This window comes from Pithys albifrons, chromosome 6 (genome assembly GCF_047495875.1).
Source record: "Pithys albifrons albifrons isolate INPA30051 chromosome 6, PitAlb_v1, whole genome shotgun sequence".
NCBI lineage: Eukaryota > Metazoa > Chordata > Aves > Passeriformes > Thamnophilidae > Pithys > Pithys albifrons.
In genome coordinates, this window is record NC_092463.1 from 61794007 (window position 1) to 61816129 (window position 22123).

General features: G+C 62.7%; 3 protein-coding genes across 4 annotated transcripts; 2 read left to right on the plus strand and 1 right to left on the minus strand.

Annotated features, from left to right (window-relative positions):
- The first annotated feature begins 292 nt into the window (after nucleotides 1–292).
- TNKS1BP1 (tankyrase 1 binding protein 1) lies at nucleotides 293–9620 on the plus strand. Of its 2 annotated transcripts, none has more exons than XM_071559179.1 (13): nucleotides 293–336; nucleotides 825–955; nucleotides 1478–1604; nucleotides 1723–2347; nucleotides 3052–3124; nucleotides 3857–5107; nucleotides 5343–7510; nucleotides 7637–7967; nucleotides 8199–8328; nucleotides 8413–8549; nucleotides 8706–8872; nucleotides 8963–9028; nucleotides 9324–9620. In XM_071559179.1, exons 3-12 carry the CDS (start codon nucleotides 1511–1513, stop codon nucleotides 9021–9023), a joined length of 5037 nt encoding a protein of 1678 aa, XP_071415280.1. In that variant the 5' UTR covers nucleotides 293–336; nucleotides 825–955; nucleotides 1478–1510; the 3' UTR covers nucleotides 9024–9028; nucleotides 9324–9620. The 2 variants fall into 2 exon arrangements, with proteins under 2 accessions (XP_071415280.1, XP_071415281.1); XM_071559180.1 differs by having other exon boundaries at nucleotides 7640–7967.
- A 2083-nt stretch (nucleotides 9621–11703) lies between these two features.
- APLNR (apelin receptor) lies at nucleotides 11704–13506 on the plus strand. The gene has a single exon (XM_071559557.1). It carries the CDS (start codon nucleotides 12158–12160, stop codon nucleotides 13268–13270), a length of 1113 nt encoding a protein of 370 aa, XP_071415658.1. The 5' UTR covers nucleotides 11704–12157; the 3' UTR covers nucleotides 13271–13506.
- A 4955-nt stretch (nucleotides 13507–18461) lies between these two features.
- Nucleotides 18462–20596, minus strand: LRRC55 (leucine rich repeat containing 55). The gene is made up of 4 exons (XM_071559558.1): nucleotides 20393–20596; nucleotides 19066–19867; nucleotides 18743–18978; nucleotides 18462–18503 (listed from the first exon to the last, which is right to left on the minus strand). Exons 2-3 carry the CDS (start codon nucleotides 19676–19678, stop codon nucleotides 18743–18745), a joined length of 849 nt encoding a protein of 282 aa, XP_071415659.1. The 5' UTR covers nucleotides 19679–19867; nucleotides 20393–20596; the 3' UTR covers nucleotides 18462–18503.
- Nucleotides 20597–22123: the final 1527 nt, after the last annotated feature.

Sequence of the window (22123 nt, forward strand, 5' to 3'; positions counted from 1 at the left end):
TGGAGGCTCTGTTGTCATGGCAACCCCCACCTCACTACTCCATTTCGGCCACTCTGGCCGCAGGCCCCACTGTTGGAGGACCCCTCGAGAGGAGTAATTCACAACGGGGACATTCAGGGGGTGTCCAGCAGGTCCTGCCCGGCCCTTCCCGGCCCCTGAGGGTCACTGGGGGGTCCTGGAGGTCTCCATGGTGCCCCCCACCCCGTTTTGGGGGACTCTCTGGCCGCCCTCTCTATGGTGCGCTCGCCACGCGGCGCCGCTGCGCCCCGCCCCTCTCTGGCGTTGGGGGCGTTGCTCGGGGGGCTCATGAATATGCATTGGCAGCGGCGGCGGAGGGTGAGCGGGGGTCGCTCCTCCGGCATGGGGGTCTGGAGAACCGGGATCCCCCGGGCCCGTGGTGCCCGCCGAGGAATCCCGCGGCTTCGGCCCCGGCGGCCACCACGGGCGCGGGACCCCCGAATTGGGTGGGGGGCTCCGTTGTCATGAGGACGGCGCTAGGCCGCGGTCGTGGCCTACTCGGCGATTCGAGCGGAGGCTTCGCTGCCGTGGCAACGGGGATAGGCCGCGCTGGCGGAGGACCCCGGGGGGGCCGACCCCGCATTCCGGGGCCCCGCCGCCATCCCGGGGTGGGAAACGGGCTCGATGGTTTCCAGATGTGCGTTGGGGCGGCGGTTCCCCCGTGGAAGGCGAGGGAAGGAGGGTCGGGGGGGGGGGGGGTTGGACCCCGGCGAGGGCAGGAGGGAGCGAGGCGGGGAGGGGAGGGAAAGAGGGAGGGAGCGCAGGGCCGGGAGGAGGCACCGAGCGGGTTTTTCCTGTCCCCGCAGCCCCGGTGAGTCACGGGAGAGGCGGCGGCAGCAGCGTGAGACCCGTGGGGACAGTAACCCCCCTCCCCGCCCGCCCTGCGCCCCCCACGTGTGTCCCGGCCCGCCCCGGACATGAGGCTGATGTGGGGAAGGTGAGCGGTGAACCCACGACCGCTGCGATGGGGCTGGCGGGGGGTCTCGGGCGGTCGGGCGGTGCCTTCGGGGCTGCCGGGGGCCCGGGGTGGGGGACGGGAGATGAGCAGGACGGGTGGGGTGAGGTGGGGACTGGGGCAAACTGAGGGCCGGCCCGGTGATTGAGGGTTGGCAGAGGTCGGTGGGAGTGACACGTGTGTGTTGGGACAGGTTAGCGCAGGGTCAGACATGTAAAGGAGTGGCCACACGGCACCGGGCGTGTCGGAGGGGGTCCGTGTGGTTACGGTGTGGGGGTCGGGGCGGTTTCCAGGCCTGCTGCTGCCCAGGCAGGTTCAGGTGAGCCAGGGCCGGTGTACCAAGGGTGTTACCGTGGCGTGACCGCGGTTTGGCACAGCTGGACAGGGCTTGGCACCGGGCCGGGAGGCAATTGGGCACCTCCCGCCTGCTGCTGGGTCCCGCCGGGCACGGGGTACTCCCCAAAACACTTCTCCCTCCTTCCCTCCCTCTCTCTCTCTCCCCAGGGGCTGACCCTAAGCTGTGCCCCCCGCGTCGCCATGGCCTCCCAGCCACAGCCCCTGCACCCCGCCGTGCCCTGTGCCACCGCTGCTGGCACCGGAGGGGCTGGGCTGGCCGGCAGCCCCGACAAAGGTCAGTGCTGCAGGTGGGGTGTTTGCTGGGACAGCTCCCCGAGGTGTCCGAGGGCTGTGCCAGGCCCGAGGGGCTGCGGTGCTCCCCTGACCGCATTCCCCTCCCCTCCTCTCTGCAGGCACCGTGCGCCCCAAGCCGCCGGTGCGGCCCAAGCCCCGTGTGCTGCCCAAGCCGGCCGTGCCCACCAAGCCCCCGGTGCTGCCCCTCGCACCAGGCCCGCGACACCCCCGGCCCGAGCTGCCCTCGGCTGAGAAGATGAACCGCCTGGCCGGGCCCCAGCCCTACAGTGGAGGCGGCGCAGGGGGGCCCCTCCGACGCCCCTCCTTCACTGTCAAATTGCCCGAGACCCCCAACGGGAAGGAGCTCCCATCGCCCCCAGTGGCAGCTGCCGAGGAGGAGGTGCCCCCCACCCCACCGACCCCCTCACGCAAGGGCCCGGCACCCTTCAAGGTGACGCCGGTGATGGTGGCCACCAGGCCAGAGCGGTTCCCGGGCACCACTGTGGAGGAGATCCTGGCCAAGATGGACAGCAGGGAAGGCCCGGGCAGCCCAGATCGGGCCTGGCTCTCGCCCTTCTGTTCAGATCCCTCCTCCCGCTTTGGCTCCAAGACCTTCGCTGCCTTCCGGAGGCGTCCCAGTGGGGAGATGGACAGAGACCCTACTGGCGAAGGCCCCCAGATACTCCGACCCACAGCAGGCGAGCTGGGAATGGGGGATGATGGACACCTCGTGGTTGAGACAAGGTGAGGGGCCAGGGACTCACCCCTGAGTGAGAGTAGCAGTGGGAACAGGGGACATCACTCCAAGACATCCCCGTGGGGCTGGGAATGTCATAGAGCTGAGGTCTGGTTGCCAGCACAGGGTCTGAGTTCCTCCTGAGCTGCAACACCTGGAGCTGCCTCCATGGGAAGGCTGTGGCTGCCAGTGCTGACCACAAGACGGGCTGTTCCAGACCAGAAGCTGCCTGCAGCCCTGTGGGTGGGCTCTGAGCCAGCCACTGGGCTGGGAATAACGGGCAGGGGGTTGCTACCCTGGGAAACACTCCCATTTTCCTAGCCCCACTATTTTTCCCTGCTAGGCCATGCCAAGGCACAGGGAGTGCCTTGTGGGACAGATCAGTGGGACTCCTGGCTGGAGCCAGAGTTTGGCAACCCTCCCAAGAGCTGGGCACCTCAGGGAGAGCTGGGCGGGGGCTGCTCTGAACTGCAGTGTGAGAAACTCGCTCCCAAAGGACTGAAAACTTTCCGGAAGAGGGGCTGGGGCCACTTTGCCTCTCTCCCTTGGCAGTTCAAGCCAGGGGCCTGGTGTGCAGCCATGGTCGGACCCAACCCTGGCTCCCTGCGACCACGGAGCGTGGTTTGGAGCAGGCGGTTCCTCAGTGCGTGTGGGGAGAGAAGCATTGAGGCACACAGTGGGATTTACCCTCCTTTCCCCTTTCTCTCCACAGTGGCTCCCCGTCAGCCGGGCTGAGCTGTGCCGGGGACCCCCATGGACACCGGAGGCCGCCATCCCCTCCTGATGTGAGTGCTGGCCTTGTCCTTCGGCGCTGCGGCGGCTCCGCTCCTGGGCTCTCTCCTTCGGGGCTCTCCTGTCTCCTCCGGGGCTCCCTCTCTGCGGGGTGCGTGTCTCTCCTTTCTCCTCGGCGTGTTGGCTGCCTCTTTTGGGGGTTCCATTTCCTTGTGTGCTTGGAGCCTGGTGCAGGGCCTGGGAGTGTGGGGGTGGCAGGTGCTAGCGCTGGTGCCAGGTGTGGGCAGGGAGCAGCCATGAGTCACCAGCCGGAGTTTGGTGACCTGGCAGGTATGTGGCAGGGCAGGCCCTGCGGGCTCCCCGCCAGTCCCTCTGCCCCCACTGCACTCTCTCAGGGTGGTGACCGGGCCACTGGGCCACAGTGACACTGCAGGTGGCACTGGGTCACCCTGGCAAACCCCAGCGGTGCTAGGCAGGGGGATGCCATCCCCAAGCAGTGCAGGGGGCTGGGCTCAGGGGTCTTGACTTCCTCCTGCTTTATTCCTTCCTCTCCATCTGTCTGAGGGCAGCAGGGGGCCAGGCTGGGAGCAGGGCCAGGGTGCCAGGAGACACCAGGGCTGAGTCACACAGGAGCAGCCTGGTACTGGCACACAGTGTGGGTATCTCCTGCCCTGGGTGCAGGGAGGGGAACAGGGCTGGAGCGTGGGAGCCTCCAGAGGTTTGGGATGGATGATGCTTGGGGGTGTCTCTTGAGTGACATGACGCCCCACCGGCTCTTTCCACAGCTCTCTGCTCTCCAGCTGGGGGCCCTCGGACCCCCAGGCTCCCCAAGACCCCCCATCTGCCCGGCCCCGGCCCCAGGAGCTCCCTTTCAGCCTGCCGAGCCCTCTGCCCCAGCCCCCGGATCCCCGGATACCCTCTCTGAGCTCCTGGCCCCTGACTCCTCCACACTGCCCCCTGGCTCCCCTGAATTCCCTGCTCAGCCTCCAACCGAGGCCCCTGCTCCCTCCATCCAGGCTCCAGGCGCTCCCTTGGCCACCAAACCCCATCTCGGCACCTCCCGCTCCCCTGGCTCCCCCCACACTCCTGGGGAGGGATCCCCTGACACTGCCAGCCCACCTGGCACTCCCAAACTGCCACCCCGAGTCACTTGCCCCCCTGGCTCTCCCGAGGCTGCTGCCGAGTACCTGGGCCCCCCCAGCCCATCCCTTGGCAAAGCTTCTTGTCCCCCAGGCTCCCCAGAGGGACATGATGACTCTGCAGTGTCCCCACAGTCCCACGAGGGTCCTGATTTCAGACCCCCTCCCCGGGATGCGGGACTGCGGCGCTCCTCAGAAGGTGTGCTGCAGTCCCCACCCACGGGTCAGGGCCTGGGGGAGCTGGGAGGTTCACTGAGTGCTCTGCCCCGGCCTGGAGACACCCTGTCCGAGCCCTTCCTGGGCAGTGAATCTGGCTGGAGCCTTTCCCAGTCCTTCGAGTGGACGTTCCCGTCACGGGGGGCACGGTTGCCAGCCTTCCCACCCCGCTCCCCCATCCGGGAGACACCTGACTCGGGGCTCTCCGAAGAGGGAGAGTCAGATGGGGAGGCTGCAGCCCCCAACCTCACAGAGGACCACAGGTCTGAAGGGCCTGACAGCCACAGGGAAGAGGGGGCTCCATGCCCAGGGGGTCCCGTGGCCCAGCGGGAGGCTGAGAGCTCAGTGGAGGAGGTGGAGGAAGTGGAGGCAGAGCAAGATGCCCCTGTGTCCCACTCCCCACTTTGCCTGACGGAGCCTGGCGGGGACCCAACGGAGCCTGAGCCCCTCACCCAGCCCAGCATCACCACAGCTGCGCCCTTGGATCCAGCCCCCCCAGATCCAGCCCCTCGAGCTGATTTGGCCTGGGTGGGTGATGGCCCCAAAGGCCAGCAGGGGCCTGGGGGACCAGGCCAGGATGAAGGACCTCCACAGGGCCCCGACCCCCACGCTGACCCAGGCTGGCTGAAGGAGCTGCTGGCATCGCCCAGGGCCCACACCACGGGACACGGCTCGCCAGAGGTGAGAGGGTGTGAGGTACTCTGTGGGGTTAATGTGGGCTGGACTCTTCTGACACTGAGTGGTGGAATGGGAGGGGACAGGACAGGACAAAATGGGTGAGTGGGTGGAGGCCAAGTGGGAGCGGCTGGTGAGGAGCATCCCAGGGTATTTACCCCCTTCTCCACAACTCTGCTGCTGGAGCCAGGGCTGTACCCTCCTCTAACCTCTCTCACCCCTCTCCCCCTTCCTCCCCCAGAACCTGCTGGGCTGGTCACGGAAGGACCTGTGCAGTGAGTTTGGCATTGGTCGCCCTCGCCAAGCTAGGTCCTTCGACTGGAACTGCCCGGCTGTGTCCAAGGAGAGAAATTGGCCTGCTGAGACCAAGCAGGAGCAGGAATTCGAGGCCAAATCCAGCTGGGACAGCATCCCCAGTGACAAGGTTGGGACAAGGCTGGATGGGCGTTTTGGCACTGCCCAGGAGAGCTGGAACAGCGACTACAGAGGGACAGAGCTCATGAGGGACACAAAACTGGGCAGCAGCAACTGGTCCCAGTCCCTTGGTGCTGGGGAGAGCTGCCAGGATCCAGACTTTGGTGCCAGCACAAAGTGGGGCCCAGGCTATGGCCTGGGCCATGCTGGCAGTGCAGAGGAGCTCAGCTCTGGACAGGCTGACTGGGGCAGCGGCCTCAGCACGGGACACAGCCAGCAGCTGGACAAGGAGCCACACTCTGGGCAGCCCACCTGGGTGGGCAGGTACGGCCCCAGCAACACAGAGATGAAGGACAGAGAGCCCACCTCAGACTGGGCCAGTAAATACAGCAGCCAGGATGCTGGGAGCAAGGGCGAGGATTTTACACTGGGCTGGGCTGGCAGATCCAGCACTGGGGACACTGGGAGCCCAGACAAGGAGCTCAGTCCCAGTTGGCCAGCCTGGGACAGCAGGTACAGCACCCGGGACATGGAGAGCCAGGACCGGGAGTTCAGTCCCAGCCGGCCAGCCTGGACTGGGGAATACAGGGACACAGAAAGCCAGGATAGGGAGTTCAGCCCCAGCCGGTTGGCTGAAAGCAAGTGCAGCACTGGGAATGTGGAGACTCAGGACCGTGAATTCTGCTCCAGTGGAGCATCCTGGAATAACAGGTACAGCACCCAGGACATGGAGAACCAGGACCGTGAGTTCAGCCCCAGCCGGCCAGCCTGGACTGGTGAAATCGGGGACATGGAAAGTCAGGACAGGGAGTTTAGCCCCAGCCGGCCAGCCTGGACTGGTGAATACAGGGAGATGAAAAGTCAGGAGCAGGAGTTCAGCTCCAGTAGGCTGACCTGGGATGACAAATCCAGCACCAGGGACATGGAGAGCCAGGACCGGGAATTCAGCCCCAGCCGGCTGCCTGAAGCCAGTGAGTGCACCATTGGGGACATGGAAAGTCAGGACAGGGAGTTTAGCCCCAGCCGGCCAGCCTGGACTGGTGAATACAGGGAGATGAAAAGTCAGGAGCAGGAGTTCAGCTCCAGTAGGCTGACCTGGGATGACAAATCCAGCACCAGGGACATGGAGAGCCAGGACCGGGAATTCAGCCCCAGCCGGCTGCCTGAAGCCAGTGAGTGCAGCACTGGGGACCTGGAGAACCAGGATGAGGAATTCAGCACCAGCAGAGCAGCCTGGGATGACAGATCCAGCACCAGTGACATGGAGATCCAGGACAGTGGATTCACTCCCAGTAGAACAGCCTGGGATGATGGGTACAGCACTGAGGACATGGAGACTCGGAATGGGGAGTTGTTCAGCCCCAGTGGAGTGGCCTGGGGGGACAGGTCCAGCACCGGGAATGTGGAGGGCCAGAACAGGGAGTTCAGCCCCAGTGGAGCAGCCCGGGACAGGGAGCATGGCTCTGTGATCCCCATGAAGGAAGAGCAGGAGTTGATCTCAGGTTGGCTGAGCTTGTCTGGTGAGGGCAGCATTGGCCAGACTGGGCTGGTCGGAGTCAGTCAAGAGGATGTGCCCGGCTCCTGCCACCCTGATCGTCTGGCCCAGGAGCCCACCTGGAGCAGTGCCCACCAGCAGCAACATGGCAGCTCTGGCAGCGTGGACTGGGTTGACAAGCTTGGAGGAGGTGACAACTGCCACAACCAGTTTGGTAGCATTGGGACAGAGCAGGTGCGAGACCCCTGCAGTGCCAGAGCCTCTGATGGCTCCATGTCCGGGGCCTTGCAGTCCCTGGCAGGCTGGCACAGGGATCTCTCTCTGGACACGAATGATGCGCGCTGGAGCCAGGACCTGGACAGCTGGAGCATGGAGCCACAGGATGCCGAGGCCAAGCGTCGTGAGTGGGCAAGTGCCTTTGGTGCCCGCTGTGCCGCTCGCAACCGGGACCTCAGCACTGAGAAGCAGAGCCTGGAAGAGCACACCAACACACAGGACAGGTAAGGAGCACACTGGCCATGGCAGCGAGGGAGCAGCTTCCCCTGAGGTGGCCAGAGGGGTTTTGGGTCATGGGAAGGGCTTATGTTATCTGGGACTGAAGCAATTCAGGGGCCTTGTCTCCCAAGCAGGAGCCTCTGTCTCTCGACCCCCAGTCCACCAATGGGTGATGTTCTGGCTGACCCTCCAACTGTGGAGCCTGCCCAGGAAGAACTGCCCTGCTCCACCGAGGAGGAGAGGGATCCCCCAGAGCTGGCTGCTGCCCCACAGAGCCCCGGAGCCCCCCTTCTGCAGCTGGAGGCTGCCAGCAGGATCCCAGTGGACACAGGGATGGAGGAACCTGCCTCAGACCACCCGGATGGGGATAGACCCCAGGGTTGGGAGGAGCAGCCATTCTCCCTTGGCAGCCCCCAGCCTGACGGGCCTGTGGAGCAGGGGCCGGAATTCCCTTTTTTGGAGGTAAGTAGGGAGAGGGTAACTCCTATTCTGCCTCTACAGCCTGGTGGGGGCCTGGCTTGTCACAGAGTGTGTGTTTGGGGATGGGGGCTTTGCCCTCTGACCCTGCTGCCCCTGGGACAGGGTATTGAGGGTCCCTGGCACTGCTGTGGGGGGCTGTAGGGGTGCAGTGACTGGGGTGAGGAGTCCCTGGGCTCCCCATGCCAGGGCTGACCTGTCCCATGGGCTTGGCAGGACACGGAGCTCCTGGACAGCAGTGTGTTCCGCACCAAGGCCAGCCTGGGCCGCAAGCGCCGGCACCGGGCACCAGCTCTGCGTCCTGCTGCCACCGAGGGGGACAGCTGGATCTTCAGGGACTCCACGGGTGAGCCCAGTGGGGACAGGGTTGGGAGCAGGGTGTTGATCCTGGTACAGATGTCATGGTGACACTGTCCCTCTGTCCCCACAGAGCCCCGGCCAGCCCCAGCAGCGTCCTCCGACGAGGAGACAGTGGAGGAGCCCCGGAGCCGGCGGATGCGCGGCTCCCCCTCAGGCAGGGGGGTCAAGGTGCCCCTCTTCCCTGGCCTCAGCGCCTCTGCCATCAAGGTAGGACCCCTGGACCCGAGTTGGGAGGGGTGAACCAAGGAGGGGGAAGCTGAGTTAGGGTGTGGCTGGGAGCTGGCTGAATGCAGGGAGGAGGCAGTGGGAGGATTTGGGGGGCAGAGCACTGTGTGTCCCACTGACCTCGCTCTTTACTTCCAGGCCAAGCTGAGGGGCCGCAACCGCTCTGCAGAGGAGGGGCCATCATCAGGGGACAGCAAGGGGACCCCCCACAAGGACCACCATGTGCAGCGCTCCAAGTCCTGTAAGATCCCTGGCGTGAGTGGGAAACCCCCGGCGCTGCCCCCTAAGCCAGAGAAATCCGCAGGGTAAGTGTAGGGACAGGACCCTTGTGAAGGCAAAAGGGGGTCTGGGGCTGATCTTGGGGGGCTCATGCTGATGCTGTATCAACACCCCAGATCTGAGGCCTCACCCCCACACTGGCTGCAGGCACTGAAGCTGAAGAGGAAGAAGCCTTGAGTGGGGTGAGTGTGGGAGTTGAGGGGATGCTGGGCATGGACCCCCAAGCTGAGACCTCCCCATGCCCCCTGTGTGGGGGACTGTGTGTCCTGGATGGCTAGAGGGGTATGTGAGGGCAGGGCTGGCTGTGGCACCCTGGATGGGGTGGCTCAGTGGAAGATGTCCCCACATCTCTGGAGTCTGCACTGCTGGAGGGCACCTCCCTCTCTCCTGCCTGCTCCAGCTAAGTCCCCCTGGGCTGGGTCACCCCTGGGGGGGATCCTGCTGGTCCTCAGCCCCTCCCTGATGTGTCTCTTGCAGGCTTTCTCCGCGATGCCGATGGCCGCTCTCCCTAAACCAGGGCTGTCCCCTCCCGTGGGGACACATACACACACACCTATGCACTTTGTACGAGCTCGCAGGGTCCCTGTCCCCACCCCAACACCTCCTCCCCCTCCCTGACCCCCTGTTGTGTCCCATCTCCTCAGTCCCCTTGGGGCTGGGGGTGGGCAAGAGCCCCCCCTTTCCCCTCACCCCTGCTCGTGTATCACCCTAGACACAGGGCAGTGGGTCCGGCTCATGGTGCCACTGCCACAGACAATAAAATCTCGCTGGTTAGTCCGGGGGTCCTGGCTCTTCTCTTGGGCCCTGGACGGGGGTCACAGGGGTCCCTGTGGGATGGGGACACTGCGTGGGGGTGGCCAGCAGGCGGAGCTCTGTGCCCACAGTGCACCCCGGGGCTGGCTGTTCCGGCACAGCCCATGGAAGGAAGGGGGAACAGAGGGACAGGAGCTTTGCCCAAGGGGTGTTGCTTCCCCGGTCGGATGTGAGTAACTCCCGCTGCTTTAAAGGAAGCTGCTGGATCCCTCCTTGTGCAGGGCCGAGCACTGCCCTTCCTGCCCTTAGAGGCCTTGCTGTGATCCCACCCCTGGGGGGGCTCTCACCACAACCCCCCACAGCCTGGCATGTTTCCAGTGGAGCCGCTGGTGCAGGAGCCTGGGGAATGAGGGTCCCAGAGCACCTCAGTGATGCTCAGGGCAGCCCCCGCCCTGCAGGAAGAGCAGCTCCTCACAGAGCCCCCCTGCAGCCCCCTGCTGCAGATAACAGGGTTCGTTATCAGCCCCATGGGCTCATTATCAGCCCAGCCCTGGCCACTGACCCACTGCTGGTGGCCACTACAAACCTAGCTGGGGCAGGAGTGTCCTTCTCCAGAACTGGGATCACGAGGATCCTCGAGGTGGCACCAAGGGTGACTGGGTCAGTGAGGGGGTGACCTGGACCCTCAGCCCCCCAGCTTTTGGAAAGGGATACCTGGGTGAGGGTTGGAAATGGATACATGTGTATTGGCTGGAAGGGCGATACCAGTGCCATGTTCCAATGGGATAGAGATAGCCAGGATTGTTATTAATAGTCATTAATAACACTGCTCATTAACAGTGTTGCTAATAAATGAGTCTCTGGCCACGGTGGGAGCAGCCTGGGCAGCATTGCTGTGGTCTGGGAGGGGCTCATTAGCAGCACTGGAGTTTCCCCGTTAATGCCGTCAATTAGTGGAAAGTCTCTAGTCGTGTCTGCACTGGGGAGTGGGAGTTCCAGCCTTTCTTTAATCAAACTTGGCATTTTAACCTTATGGTTCTGCTGTCAGTTTGAGCAGCTTTTATATTCAATTCCTCACTCCCCTCAAGCTGGCTGTCTGGGCACTGGGATATGGGATCATTCCTTATCTCCAGCCTGATTAGGCCCTGGTTTGTTCTGCCTGCTGACACTGCAGGTCCCAATTCAGTGTCTGGTTCAATGGCTGCCATGCCCCACCTCTGGGCCCCCCCCAACCTGCACCCTCATTTACCAGCCCCTTTCCCCCTGATATCACTCTGTCTCATTTTGGAGACCCCTGTGAACTCCACCCTATTTCAGCCACTGAATTCTGCCCTCAACCCCTTCTTTACACCCCTTTGCTGGGAGAAGAGCCCCACTTTGCCTGTGAGGGGTTGGGGGGGCTCTGTGGCCCCACCCAGCCTCTGTTCCTGCGCTCAGGTGTTAAACCTGCCCCTTCCCTCAGCACGTCTGTATTTAATTCCCCCTCAGCCAAGACCCCAGCCCAGACCCCTCAGCATGTCCCAGGGGACTTGGGACACTTCAGACATCACTCTGCAAAGTCCTGCTTGGCTTCTCTGCCACTTTTCCCCAAACTGGAATTGTGAGTTCAGTCCTTGGGGCATTCACAGCCCCGGCCCCACCACCAGGGGGCTTCCCTCCTGTCCCCTCCCGCCAACGTTTATTTATGGTTGGAGGGGTCTTTGTTCTCTCGGCTCAGCCGAAGGAGCTGCTACATCCGTCTCCGTGACTGACCTGTGGAGCTGGGATGCACTGGGGGTTCTGGTGGCAGCTGCTGCCCTAAAATGGTCCTTTTGCAGCCTGGGGGGTCCCAGTGCCCCCTGCACTGGATTTTTGGTAAATGCCTAAAAGCCTTCCTGGCACGTTGTGCTCAAAATGGGACCCCAGCACTGGGGGACTCCTGGAGCCACCACTTTCTGCACATTACAGGGAAACCTGGGAGTGAAATGCAGAATCCTGAGTGCCAAATTGCAAAATGCCAAATGCAGCCCCCCCCCGCCGCCACGCCTCGTGCAACTCGACCCAGTGTTACAGCCCACCCCCAGTGCGCCCCCCACCATCAAGTGCCTGATGGGACACTCCCTGTGCAAAATGCAACCCCAGCATGTGACACCCCTGTGGCACCCTGAGGTGAAACCCCCAAATGCTGGTAGACCCCTGAGGCCCCCCCCAGCTCTGAGCCCCCCCGGCGCTGCTGCTCTGATCCCAGCACCAAAATACACCGTGGTGGGTGACCAAACCCGCGGGGTGTGGCAGGGGACAGGGTTATCTCAGGGGTCGGTGCGTTTACACACGGGTGATAGCTCGGTAAAACCCCCTGGGAAGGAGCCAGATGGAGGTGGGGGGAGCTGCGAAGTTTCCCACGGGGGCTCCCCCCGTCCATCCGTCCCTCCTGCCCTGTCCTGTCCGTCCCATCCAGGAGGAGGGCGGGGAGGAGGAGGAAGGGGAGGTAACGCGGTGGGATTCGCAGGGTAGCTCAGAGGGGCTGGAGGAGCGGGTGAGCCCGTGATGAGCTGAGCTGAGCCGAGCCCAGTGCTGGGATGGAGGAGGCGACGGATGCCTATGCCTACGGCGACAATGAGACCTACTGCGAGTATGCGGAGTGGGGCCCCTCGCTGGCTCTGCTGCCCACCATCTACTTGCTGGTCTTCCTTCTGGGCACTGCTGGCAACGGGCTGGTTCTCTGGACCATCTTCAAGGGTGGCCGCGACCGCCGGCGCTCGGCCGACACCTTCATCGCCAACCTGGCAGCCGCCGACCTCACCTTTGTGGTCACTCTGCCCCTCTGGGCCGCCTACACCTGGCTGGGCTACCACTGGCCCTTTGGCACGGCCGCTTGCAAGGTCAGCAGCTACCTGGTCTTTGTCAACATGTACGCCAGCGTCTTCTGCCTGACGGGGCTGAGCTTTGACCGCTACCTGGCTATTGTCCGGCCCCTGGCCACTGCCAAGCTGCGCTTGCGGGTCAGTGGGCTGGTGGCCACCGTGGCCCTGTGGTCACTGGCAGCCCTGCTGGCCCTGCCAGCCCTGGTGCTGCGGCGGGCGGCCGCCCTCGGCGAGGACACCAAGATCACCTGCTACATGGACTACAGGGACCTGGAGGCCCTGGGGTCAGAGGGTGCCTGGGAGGTGGGGCTGGGGCTCTCCTCCACTGCTGTGGGCTTCGTGGCTCCCTTTGCCGTCATGCTCACCTGCTACTTCTTCATTGCCCGCACTGTGGCCACTCACTTTCGCCGGGAGCGAGCCGAGGGCCTCCGCAAGCGCAAGCGCCTCCTCACCATCATCACGGTGCTGGTGGCCACCTTTGGGGGCTGCTGGCTGCCCTTCCACCTGGTCAAGACCCTCTACGTGCTGATGGACCTGCAGGTGCTGCCCTGGTCCTGCGCCCTCCACACCTTCCTCAACAACCTCCATCCCTACTGCACCGGCATCGCCTACATCAACAGCTGCCTCAACCCTTTCCTCTACGCCTTCTTCGACCCCCGCTTTCGCCACGCCTGCGCTGCCCTCCTGTGCTGCCGGACCCCCAGCCCTGGCCCGGAGCGCTCCGCCAGCTACTCCTCGGGGCACAGCCACCCCCCTGGCGGCAAGGGGGGCCCCAACCCTGGGGGCAAGCTGGACCCTGCCACCCAGGAGACGCTCTTCCGTGCCTGAGTCCCCCTGACCACCCCTGGTGCCCCCTGAGCTGGTCTCCTCGGGGGGACCCCCCACCTCTGCTTCACCCCAGAGCCTGGCTTGCTTTGGGGACCCTCCACTGAAAAGCCCTGCTCATGGGAAGGGGGAAACTGAGGCAGGGGCTGGGCAAAGCTGAGGAGGAGCCCCTGGGGGGCTCAGGCAGGGGCGGCTCCCCCAGCACCTTTTGTGTTTTGTGACAAATAAATGAATTTTGGTTTAAAAAGGAGCAGTGTGTGTGCAGTTCCCTCAGGGGGCTGGGGGGGACATGGTGAGGGGCAGCCAGGAGGGATGGGAGATACAACTGGGCTTTAGGGTGTCTGTTAGTGAGTGGGGTGTGTGTGTGTGTAGTCCGTGTGTGTGTTCACTATGGGGGAGTCTCTGCACCCTGTGGCTGCCCATGGTCCCTCCATGGCACCTTTGGACCCTGGTGGGGATTCCAGCCTGGGACAGACTCTCCGTGGTCTCTTCCTCAGGAATACTTTGGGAAATGTAGGAAAACCCCAAAACTTTGGAGCATTGCAGCACCAGGATGGGGGTGTTTGGCCCTGTGGGCGCCTGCCTGTCCCAGTCCCAGAGCTTTGATTGCAACAGGCAGCTGCACTGTCCCACCAAATCCCGGCTTTTATCCTTATCTGAGGCCAGGACAAGCCCTGGGTGACTCACCCGGGCATGGAAATGGGACCTGGTGCTGTGAGATACCCACACCTGAGGGATGGGGACATGGGACTCCCTGGGTGCTGACAGGGGCACAGAACCCTCTGGGTGTGAAGGAGGATGTGGGACCCCCTGGGCATGGATTTGAGGGTTTGGATGCTGGGCAGGACCCTGGCTTACCCCAACCAGGATTTTGGTGAGTCACCAAATGGCTCCTGTCCCACTTCCCCCCCTGGGCCCTGTCGCTTCCTCAGGCTCCGCTTGAAATAAATCTTCCCCTTATTTGCTATTTACATCCTTCGTTTATTGGTGATGAACTATCCTATCTCCTCAGCCTTTGCTCTCACTTGGAAAGGATGCAAGATCATTACTGGGTTCCTTGGGAGGCTTCCCGTCGCAGCAGGGGGACTGCCTCCGCCTTCCTGCTCCCCACTCCATGGTTAGGGGCCATCAGCTGCAGTCCCCACATACAGGGATGGTCCTTTGTCCAAAGAGAGGGAATAGAGGGGGCACTTTGGGGGCTGGGGGCTGCACAGACCCCTCACCTGGGGGGTTGGAGCCTGCTGCGGGCCTTGGGGGGATTTTCCAGTGGATCTGGTTTGGCCGACGGGCTGGGTGGGCTTGAGGGGTGGGAATGTGTCATCCAGGGCCACCTCCCAAAGTGTGTTTACATTCCAGATGCCGCCCAGGCTCCCTCACCCTGGAGAGACCCCTTGATACCACTCATCTGTTAATCCAGCTGTCCATCCATCAATCCAACAGTCCCCTCCTTCCTCTGTCCGTCCATCCATCCATCCATCCATCCATCCATCCATCCATCCATCCATCCATCCATCCATCCATCCACAGTTTAGTGGTTTAGAGGTTACAGTGGCAGTGCAGGGTTGATGGTTGGATTTGGCAATCTTAAAGGTCTCTTCCAACCTTGATGATTCTATGATTCTATCCTTCCTTCTCTCCATAATTCCCTCCATCCTGCTTTCCCTCCCTTTCTCCACCTCCCCATCCCACCATCTTCCTTTCCTTCCCTCTATCCATCTCTATTTCTCTGCATCCCTCCTCCACTCCCAAACACCCCAGCATGATGGGGATGTCAAGGTTGCTGTTTCCCCCCCGCTGGTGCAGCAGCAGGGCACGGAAATGGCCGCAGGCACCTGGCCAGCGGAGGCGGAGCTGCTGACTTTCTATCTGCCTCTTGGAGATTTCCCTTTCCCTTCCAGGAGGGAAATGTTTGGCTCAGGAGTCTCTGGGGACAAATGCAGGGACGCTCCAGAAAATAACAAGGCTGGAGCCGGGGGTGAGGGACAGCGGGGCCGGACCACCCGTCGGAAGGAGATAAGGAAGGTGTTGCCTTCCTGTGAGTTCCTAGGGAAGATGAGGAGGGAAGATAGAGGGGGGACAGCGGGGGGGGGGGGAGGCGGGGGGGCGGGGGGGGGCGATGGGGGGATGGGGAGCATCCTTGGAAAGGATCGCTGGGGAGTGGGGGATGTGCTTCTGAGATAGTGTGGGGACCCTCCATACCTAAAACATAAAGTTCTGGGAACCTTGGGGTAACTAGGGAATGTGGGATGTGCTCCCTGAAGTCCCTGGGGACCCTCAAATCCTAAAAAGTAATGCTTTTGGAACCTCTGGAAAGGCTGGAGAGGGAGGGTCCTCAGGGGAACCTAAAGGCTTTCAAACCCCAAAATGTGATGCCTTGGGGATGCTGTGGGTCCCAACTCAGCCGGTGAGCAGGGCCAGGGGTCCTCAAGCCTTGGTTGCCGGAACGTGGGGCTGGGAAAAAGGAGGTGTTCAAACAGGGCCCCTTGGCTGGAGGCAAAATTGGGCTCCAGCAGGGGAACATGAGGGGATGGGGATTGGGACAGGGAGGGGGACAGGGACGGGATCAGGGGCAGCTCCCTCTGGCCCAGGGAGTCTCCCCAGCTCCCCCCCGCCCCGCGCTCGCTTTTCTAAGCTGCCAAACGGGATGTGCACACTCCCCCCTTCCATCCCGCCCGGGGGTGTCGAAATAATCTGGTGGTGCTAAGGATGTCCTCGGGCTGCTTCTTTGAAGTGACCTCCGTGTTTACAGCCCACCTCGGGCTCCTTCACACCTCCCGCCCCAAAGCAAACGGAGGCCGGGGGGGCGTCGGTGGGGGGCTCCAGCTTCCGTTTGTGCCTGGAAAACAGGGATTTGCTTGAGCCGCGTCGGTGCTTTGTCACACTCAGAGCTCAGAAACTTTCACCACTGTGGGGTGGGAGCAGTGGCTGCCGGGGGTGGCATTTAAGGGGCGACCCTACCACGTTGTGCCCCCACCACACCGAGCCCTGCGCGACCCACCCATGAGTGGCCGGTTTGACCTGTGTGAAGGAACCTCTGAACATCCAGGGGTCCCTGTGCGACCCTGCGGGGCTTGGGGAGGAGACGAAGGGGGACGATGGAGGAGAGGAAAAGGGCGGTGTGTGTGTGTGTGTGTGTGTGGAATTTGGGTGGGTGGGAGAGGTTTGGGAAGGGAGGTGGGAATGGGGTGGGTGGATGGATGGATGGATGGATGGATGGATGGATGGATGGGGAGGTAAGGAGAAAAAGATGGGTACATGGATAGAGGGATGGATGGATGGATGGATGGATGGATGGATGGATGGATGGATGGATGGATGGATGGATGGAGGACATACAGGGTTTGGAGGTGCCCCGGGAACCCCACAGCAGTCACCGAAGGTGCTCCAGGGTCTGGCACAGCCTGGGTGTGGGCACTGGGGGCCATTGTCCAGCCGCTGCCCCCACCCCTCCCCTCCACCAGGGCCGCCGGCGGGGCCGGACACGACACAGCTGCTGCCCGACCTCCGGGCTCCGGCGAGGCGGGACAGCCCCGCGTCCTTCTGCCCGCGGGGAGCGGGTCCCGGGCAGGGCGGGGACAGGGAGGTGACCCGGCGGCCACAGCTGGGCCCCAGCGGGGCCGGGAGATGCTGCCGGAGGAATAACAGGAAGCGCTGGAGGGAAAAGCAGGACTGATGCTTTCTGCAGGTTGGGGGTCGTTGCCTGCGCCTTGCACGCACAAGGCTGGCGCCGTGCACATGTGTCTGTCACACACATGTGTGTCCCTGTCACACACCCGTGTCCCGGCCCTGGCTGCGCTTGATGCTCTTTATTGTCGAGGTTTGGCGCTGAAAAAGTGCCCCGTGGTACAAAACCCGCGGTTACAAAACGTACAAAGAGCAGGAGGGGGGAGAAGAGAGAAAAAAGAACAGTAAATAAAAGGAAAAGAAAAAAAAAAGAAAAGGAAAAGAAAAGAAAAGAAAAAAAAAAGAAAAGAAAAGAAAAGAAAAGAAAAGAAAAGAAAAGAAAAGAAAAGAAAAGAAAAGAAAAGAAAAGAAAAGAAAAGAAAAGGAAAAAAAAAAGAAAAGAGAAGAAAAAAGAAAAGAAAAAAAAAAGAAAATTAATAAAGGAGTCAATAAGATGGAAAGGAAGGAAAGGGAAGAGAAAGGGAAGGGAAGGAAAGGGAAGAGAAAGGGAAGGGAAGGGAAGGGAAGGGAAGGGAAGGGAAGGGAAAAGGGAAGGGAAAAGGGAAGGGAAAAGGGAAGGGAAAAGGGAAGGAAAAAGAGAAGGAAAAAGGGAAGGAAAACAAAAAAGGAAGGAAAAGCAAAAAAAATAAAAGATAAACAAAATAAAAGAAATACAAAAAGAGGATGAGGCAGAGGAAAGAGCTGGTGGGATGTCGGTGGATGCCCCGTGCTCTGGGGTCCCCCAGGTGGCTGCGGGAGGAGGTGCCCGTGCGGCTGGTCTGGGGATGCGGGAGTTATGTAGGGGATGCAGGGGGGGTGGAGCGGGCATGGAGGGTTCACCAGCAGGAAAATAATAAAAAAACAGAGAAAATAGAGAAGGCAGAGGCCAAGTGCCCCTTCCTGGGACAGCGCTGGGGCTGGGGGTGCAGCCGCAGCCCTTTGGGGGTGGGTTGGGGTTAAACCGCCCACCCTCTCTTTGCCCCCTGCCCCAGGGTGCTCAATCTCCACAGGGGGACAGCAGGACACTGGCACCGGGGACGGGTGACACAGGCACTGGGGTCTTTGCTGCCCCAGTCGGACAGAGGGTCGTTGGCTTTCTGCTTTTTTCTTTTTTTGCCCTTTTTTGGTGCTCCTTCTTCCTCCTGACCCTCCCCCAGGGTGGGCAAGGGGTGCCCAGTTTGGCCCAGAAGAGGAGGGAGGAGCTGTCCCTGGAAGATCCCGGACTTGGAACATGTAACAGTTCATCCCACTGCTGGACTTGGTGGTCCCGGTGCTGTCCTGGCATCTCCTGGTGTCACCAGCAAGGCGCAGGTGTCCCCTGGAGTGGTGGTGCCAAGCTGTGTGCCAGCACCACCTCCTGCCCCCCTGGATTTTCAGGGAGGCTGGAGAATGTGGGCAGAACTCAGGGGTCTCCAGTGGTGCTGCTCTGGGGCTGAAAGCAGGGATTTCCTCGGTCTCCCCAGGAAAGTGGCTGTGGTCCCGAAGGCACACGCAGCCTTGGGGGTCTCTGCCTCTCCCAGGCAGAGGTGAGGGGTTGCTTCCTTGGGACCCCAAGCTGCTGCCTCCATCAGTCCTGGGCAGTGGGAACAGGAGGGGGTCCAAGCTGTCAGTGATGGAGGGGAGGGCAAAACCTCCCCATTTTGGGGCAAAAGGAAGCGGGTCTGTCCCCTGATGTCCCCGGCGTCTCGAGGGCCACCTTGGCGCAGGGGGCAGCGGGAGGGGATGAGGACAAGGCACAGTCTGGTGTCCCCGTGGGGGTGGCCGGGCCAGGGGGTGGCCGGGGTGGGGGTCCATCAGCGGCGGTGGTGATACCTAAACATCCTCGTCCTCACTGGCCTTGCTCCAGCGGTGACAGCAGTTGGCCGTGATGCCCAGCAGGAAGTTGGTGGCCACGGAGGCGATGGAGACGACAAAGCCAACAAAGGCAATGAAGAGATAGTCGTCCAGCGTCAGCGTGAGGTGGCAGGCCTGGAAACTCTCCTCCGTCAACGAGAGCAGGGGGGCCCCCGCCACCTCAGGGGGGGCCCAGCACTCAGCCTGCTGCGAATCTGCAGGATGGGGGGCACAGCATCAGACCAGCTGCCAGCCCCCGCAGTGGGAATGGATGGGGACTGGGAGGGTCTGGCAGCACCTACCCGAGGCGCAGCGCTGGATGCGACCCCGCAGCCACTTGAGGAGGGGCTCCATGGCACAGCCGCAGAGCCAGGGGTTGCCCCCCAGGCGCAGCCCCACCAGCCCGGGCAGCCCCTCCAGGGCGTCGAGGCTGATGGCCGCCAGCCCGCCATAGCTCAGGTCCAGCTCGCGCAGCTGGGCCAGCCCACGGAAGGCCTGGGGGTGGACGCGCCGCAGCCCCGGGTTGTGGCTGAGGTCGAGGCGCAGGAGCCCACTGGCCTCGCGGAACATGTCGGCGGGCACCAGGCTGAAGTTGTTGTAGCTGAGGTCCAGGTGTGCCAGGCGCCGGGCGCCGCGGAACAGCCCTGCCGGCAGCGCCGCCAGCGAGTTGTTGCGCAGGTCGAGGGCGCGCAGCTGCCCGTAGCAGCCCAGGTATCCTGGCGGGATGCTGGCGATGCGGTTGTGTGCCAGGCTCAGGTTCCCGGTGTCCAGCGGCAGCTCGGGGGGCACCGAGAAGAGCCGCTGCCCACTGCAGTCCACCACCTGCCCACGGCAGCTGCACAGCACCGGGCAGCCCGCACCGGCCGCCGCCGCCACCGCCACCGCCGCCGCCACCAGCCAGGGGCCCAGCAGCATGGCCTCGTGGCCCTGACCCTCACGGGGTGCCGGGGGCCATCCTGCCCGCCCGCTCACGCCGAGGGCTCTGCTGGCGGCTGGCAGCAGGGCCTGGCTCGCAGCGGTCACAGCGATGCTCCTGCCATCCTGGTGGCATTCGGGGGGCACATGAACCCCGCCGGGGGCACCAGCAGAGCTGTCACCAGCTGTCTGAGAGGAAGAGGAGCAGGAGGAAGCCGTGTTGGCCACATGCCCCACTGGGGAGTCCGCAACTGCTGCAGCTCAGGTGGCCTGTGGGGCACCCATGCCCTCCCTGTGCCACCATGCCAGGATCACCTCACTCCTCTGAGACCAACTTGGGGATTTCAGCTACAAAAGAGCCCCTCAGTCCTGCTGACCTTGGCCAGCCCATCCTGGCTGGTGGTGGGCAGTGGAGGTGCTGCTCCACAGCCTCCCGCCAGCCCCCTGTCAATCCCACGCCACCACCTGCTCAGCCTGGTGCCAGAGACACACTCCCTGCTCTCTCCTGGGGGAAGACCCCCATTCTCAGCACCCACCTGGGGTCCTCCCAGGCCTGCCCTTGCCCCCCACCACCTAACCATGTTTGCTCCATCCTCCCTCACCCACACCCTCCCAACTCCATCCTCTCCCACCACCCCACCTTGCCAGAGCCATCCCCATCCCCACAGACCCCCCGACCCCTCCGGCAGGACTGGAGTCTCCCAGGGTACTCACTGGCCAGGTGGGAGCAGGCTCTGGCTCCCTGCAGTGATGTGGGAGTCCTGGGTGGCGATGTGGGAGACACCAGGGAGTGATGTGGGGGTCCCCAAGGCCACCCACACCCCAGAGGCCGCAAAGTCGTGAGCAGGGCTCTGGCAGCAGCGGCCAAGGCTGCTCTGAGGCTGGTGATGGGAGCAGGTCTTTCCCCACCTCCTTCCTCCCCTCCTCCTCCTCGTCCTCCCTTGTCTCTCTCTTTCTCTGTCTCTTTTTTTTTTTTCCTCTTTTTTTTCCTTAGGGCCCGATACTGACGTGTCGGTGTCTCTTAGCAACTGCCTCCACATCTCTGAGCAACAGGAGAGCGGGATGCGGAGCCGCCGAGCCAGGGAGACGGCGGCGAGCAGAGATGGCTCCACCCCAGGGACCCCCTGCCCAGGCCGTGGGACCCACAACCGCATGGTCCAGGCACCCGGCAGGGATGGAGCAGGAGGAGAGGTGGCATTCTGCCCACCCCCCCTGCCCTAGTCTCCAGCCCTCCCGCACTCTCCTGGCCCTGGGAAGCATCCCTGTGGGATGGGGTGAATCAGGGGTTCCCGGGTGCTGAAAACAGAAACAGATGACGAGTCAGCAAAGGGGAGAAAAGAGGCAGCTGGGATGCAAGGGGAGCTCTAGGATCCAAAGGGAGCACCGAGATCTAAGGGAATGCTGGGATCCGAAGGAAACACCAGCACCCTCCTGTCACCCTGCTGTGCTCACAGCCCTGGAAAATGCCTTAGGTTGACATGGCTTGTTTTGTTCTATGCAAGCTGAAACATTCCCTTTGCCTTCTCTGTTTGGGTGGATGCAGGGGGCTCAGCCACCTGCCCCCTCCCACCAGAAAACAGCTCTTTGGGATCACAGGGCTACCCTCAGTTTGCATTTGGAATGCTGCAACACCATGGCTCGGGCATTTCTAGAAAGGAGGCACTTCCACATCCAGCCTGCCCATGCCCAGGGGATCCCTATTTAATTATCTCCTGCTAATTTCATGGAGCTGCTCCTTTTCCCAGCTGGCACTGGCAGCCTGATCCCAGTGCTTGGGGGCCTTTTACTCTGCGCATCCCACGGGATGGGTCCTCCCTGGTGCCGTGCTGGCAGACAGACGGCGCAGCCGCCTCTCCTGGGATGGCATTAACCGGCACCACTCCAGGCTCAGGCTCCTGGTGAGCTCCTGGGAGCTCCAGGCCCGGGTTCCCAGCAGACTGCAGGAGCTGAGCACAGTCCCCGGAACCAGCTGCAGCACAGACACCTCATTAGCGCTCCGACCGGAGCCTGGCAGCAGCTCCCTCCCAGCAGTTGTTGGCGCCGAGGTTTTTTCCACTCCCCCGGTGCTCCGGGCTCTGTTGGCAGCAAATAAACCGGGAAATTGTCCTGACGGGGGCTTGGCTGCAGCAGGACTTGTGTCCCCCTCATCACATCCTCTGTGGACAGGACATGGACAACGCAGCACAAGGCAGCAGCCCTCAGGGAGCCAGGGTATGGAAGTTCACCTACAGTGGGGGTAGGAGCCTGGTCCCATCCAAATTGCACTCCTGGAACAAAAGCCCCCTGGGGTGAGGACTGGCTGTGGCGATGAGTGCTCCAAGTGCTTCCAGTCCCTTTTTGGAGACTCGGGTGCTCCTGCAGGGCACCAGAGGCCAGGATGGCTCCAATGATTCTGGCTCCATAAATCTGCCTTACAGCCAGGGCCTTATCTCTTGCAATCCATCA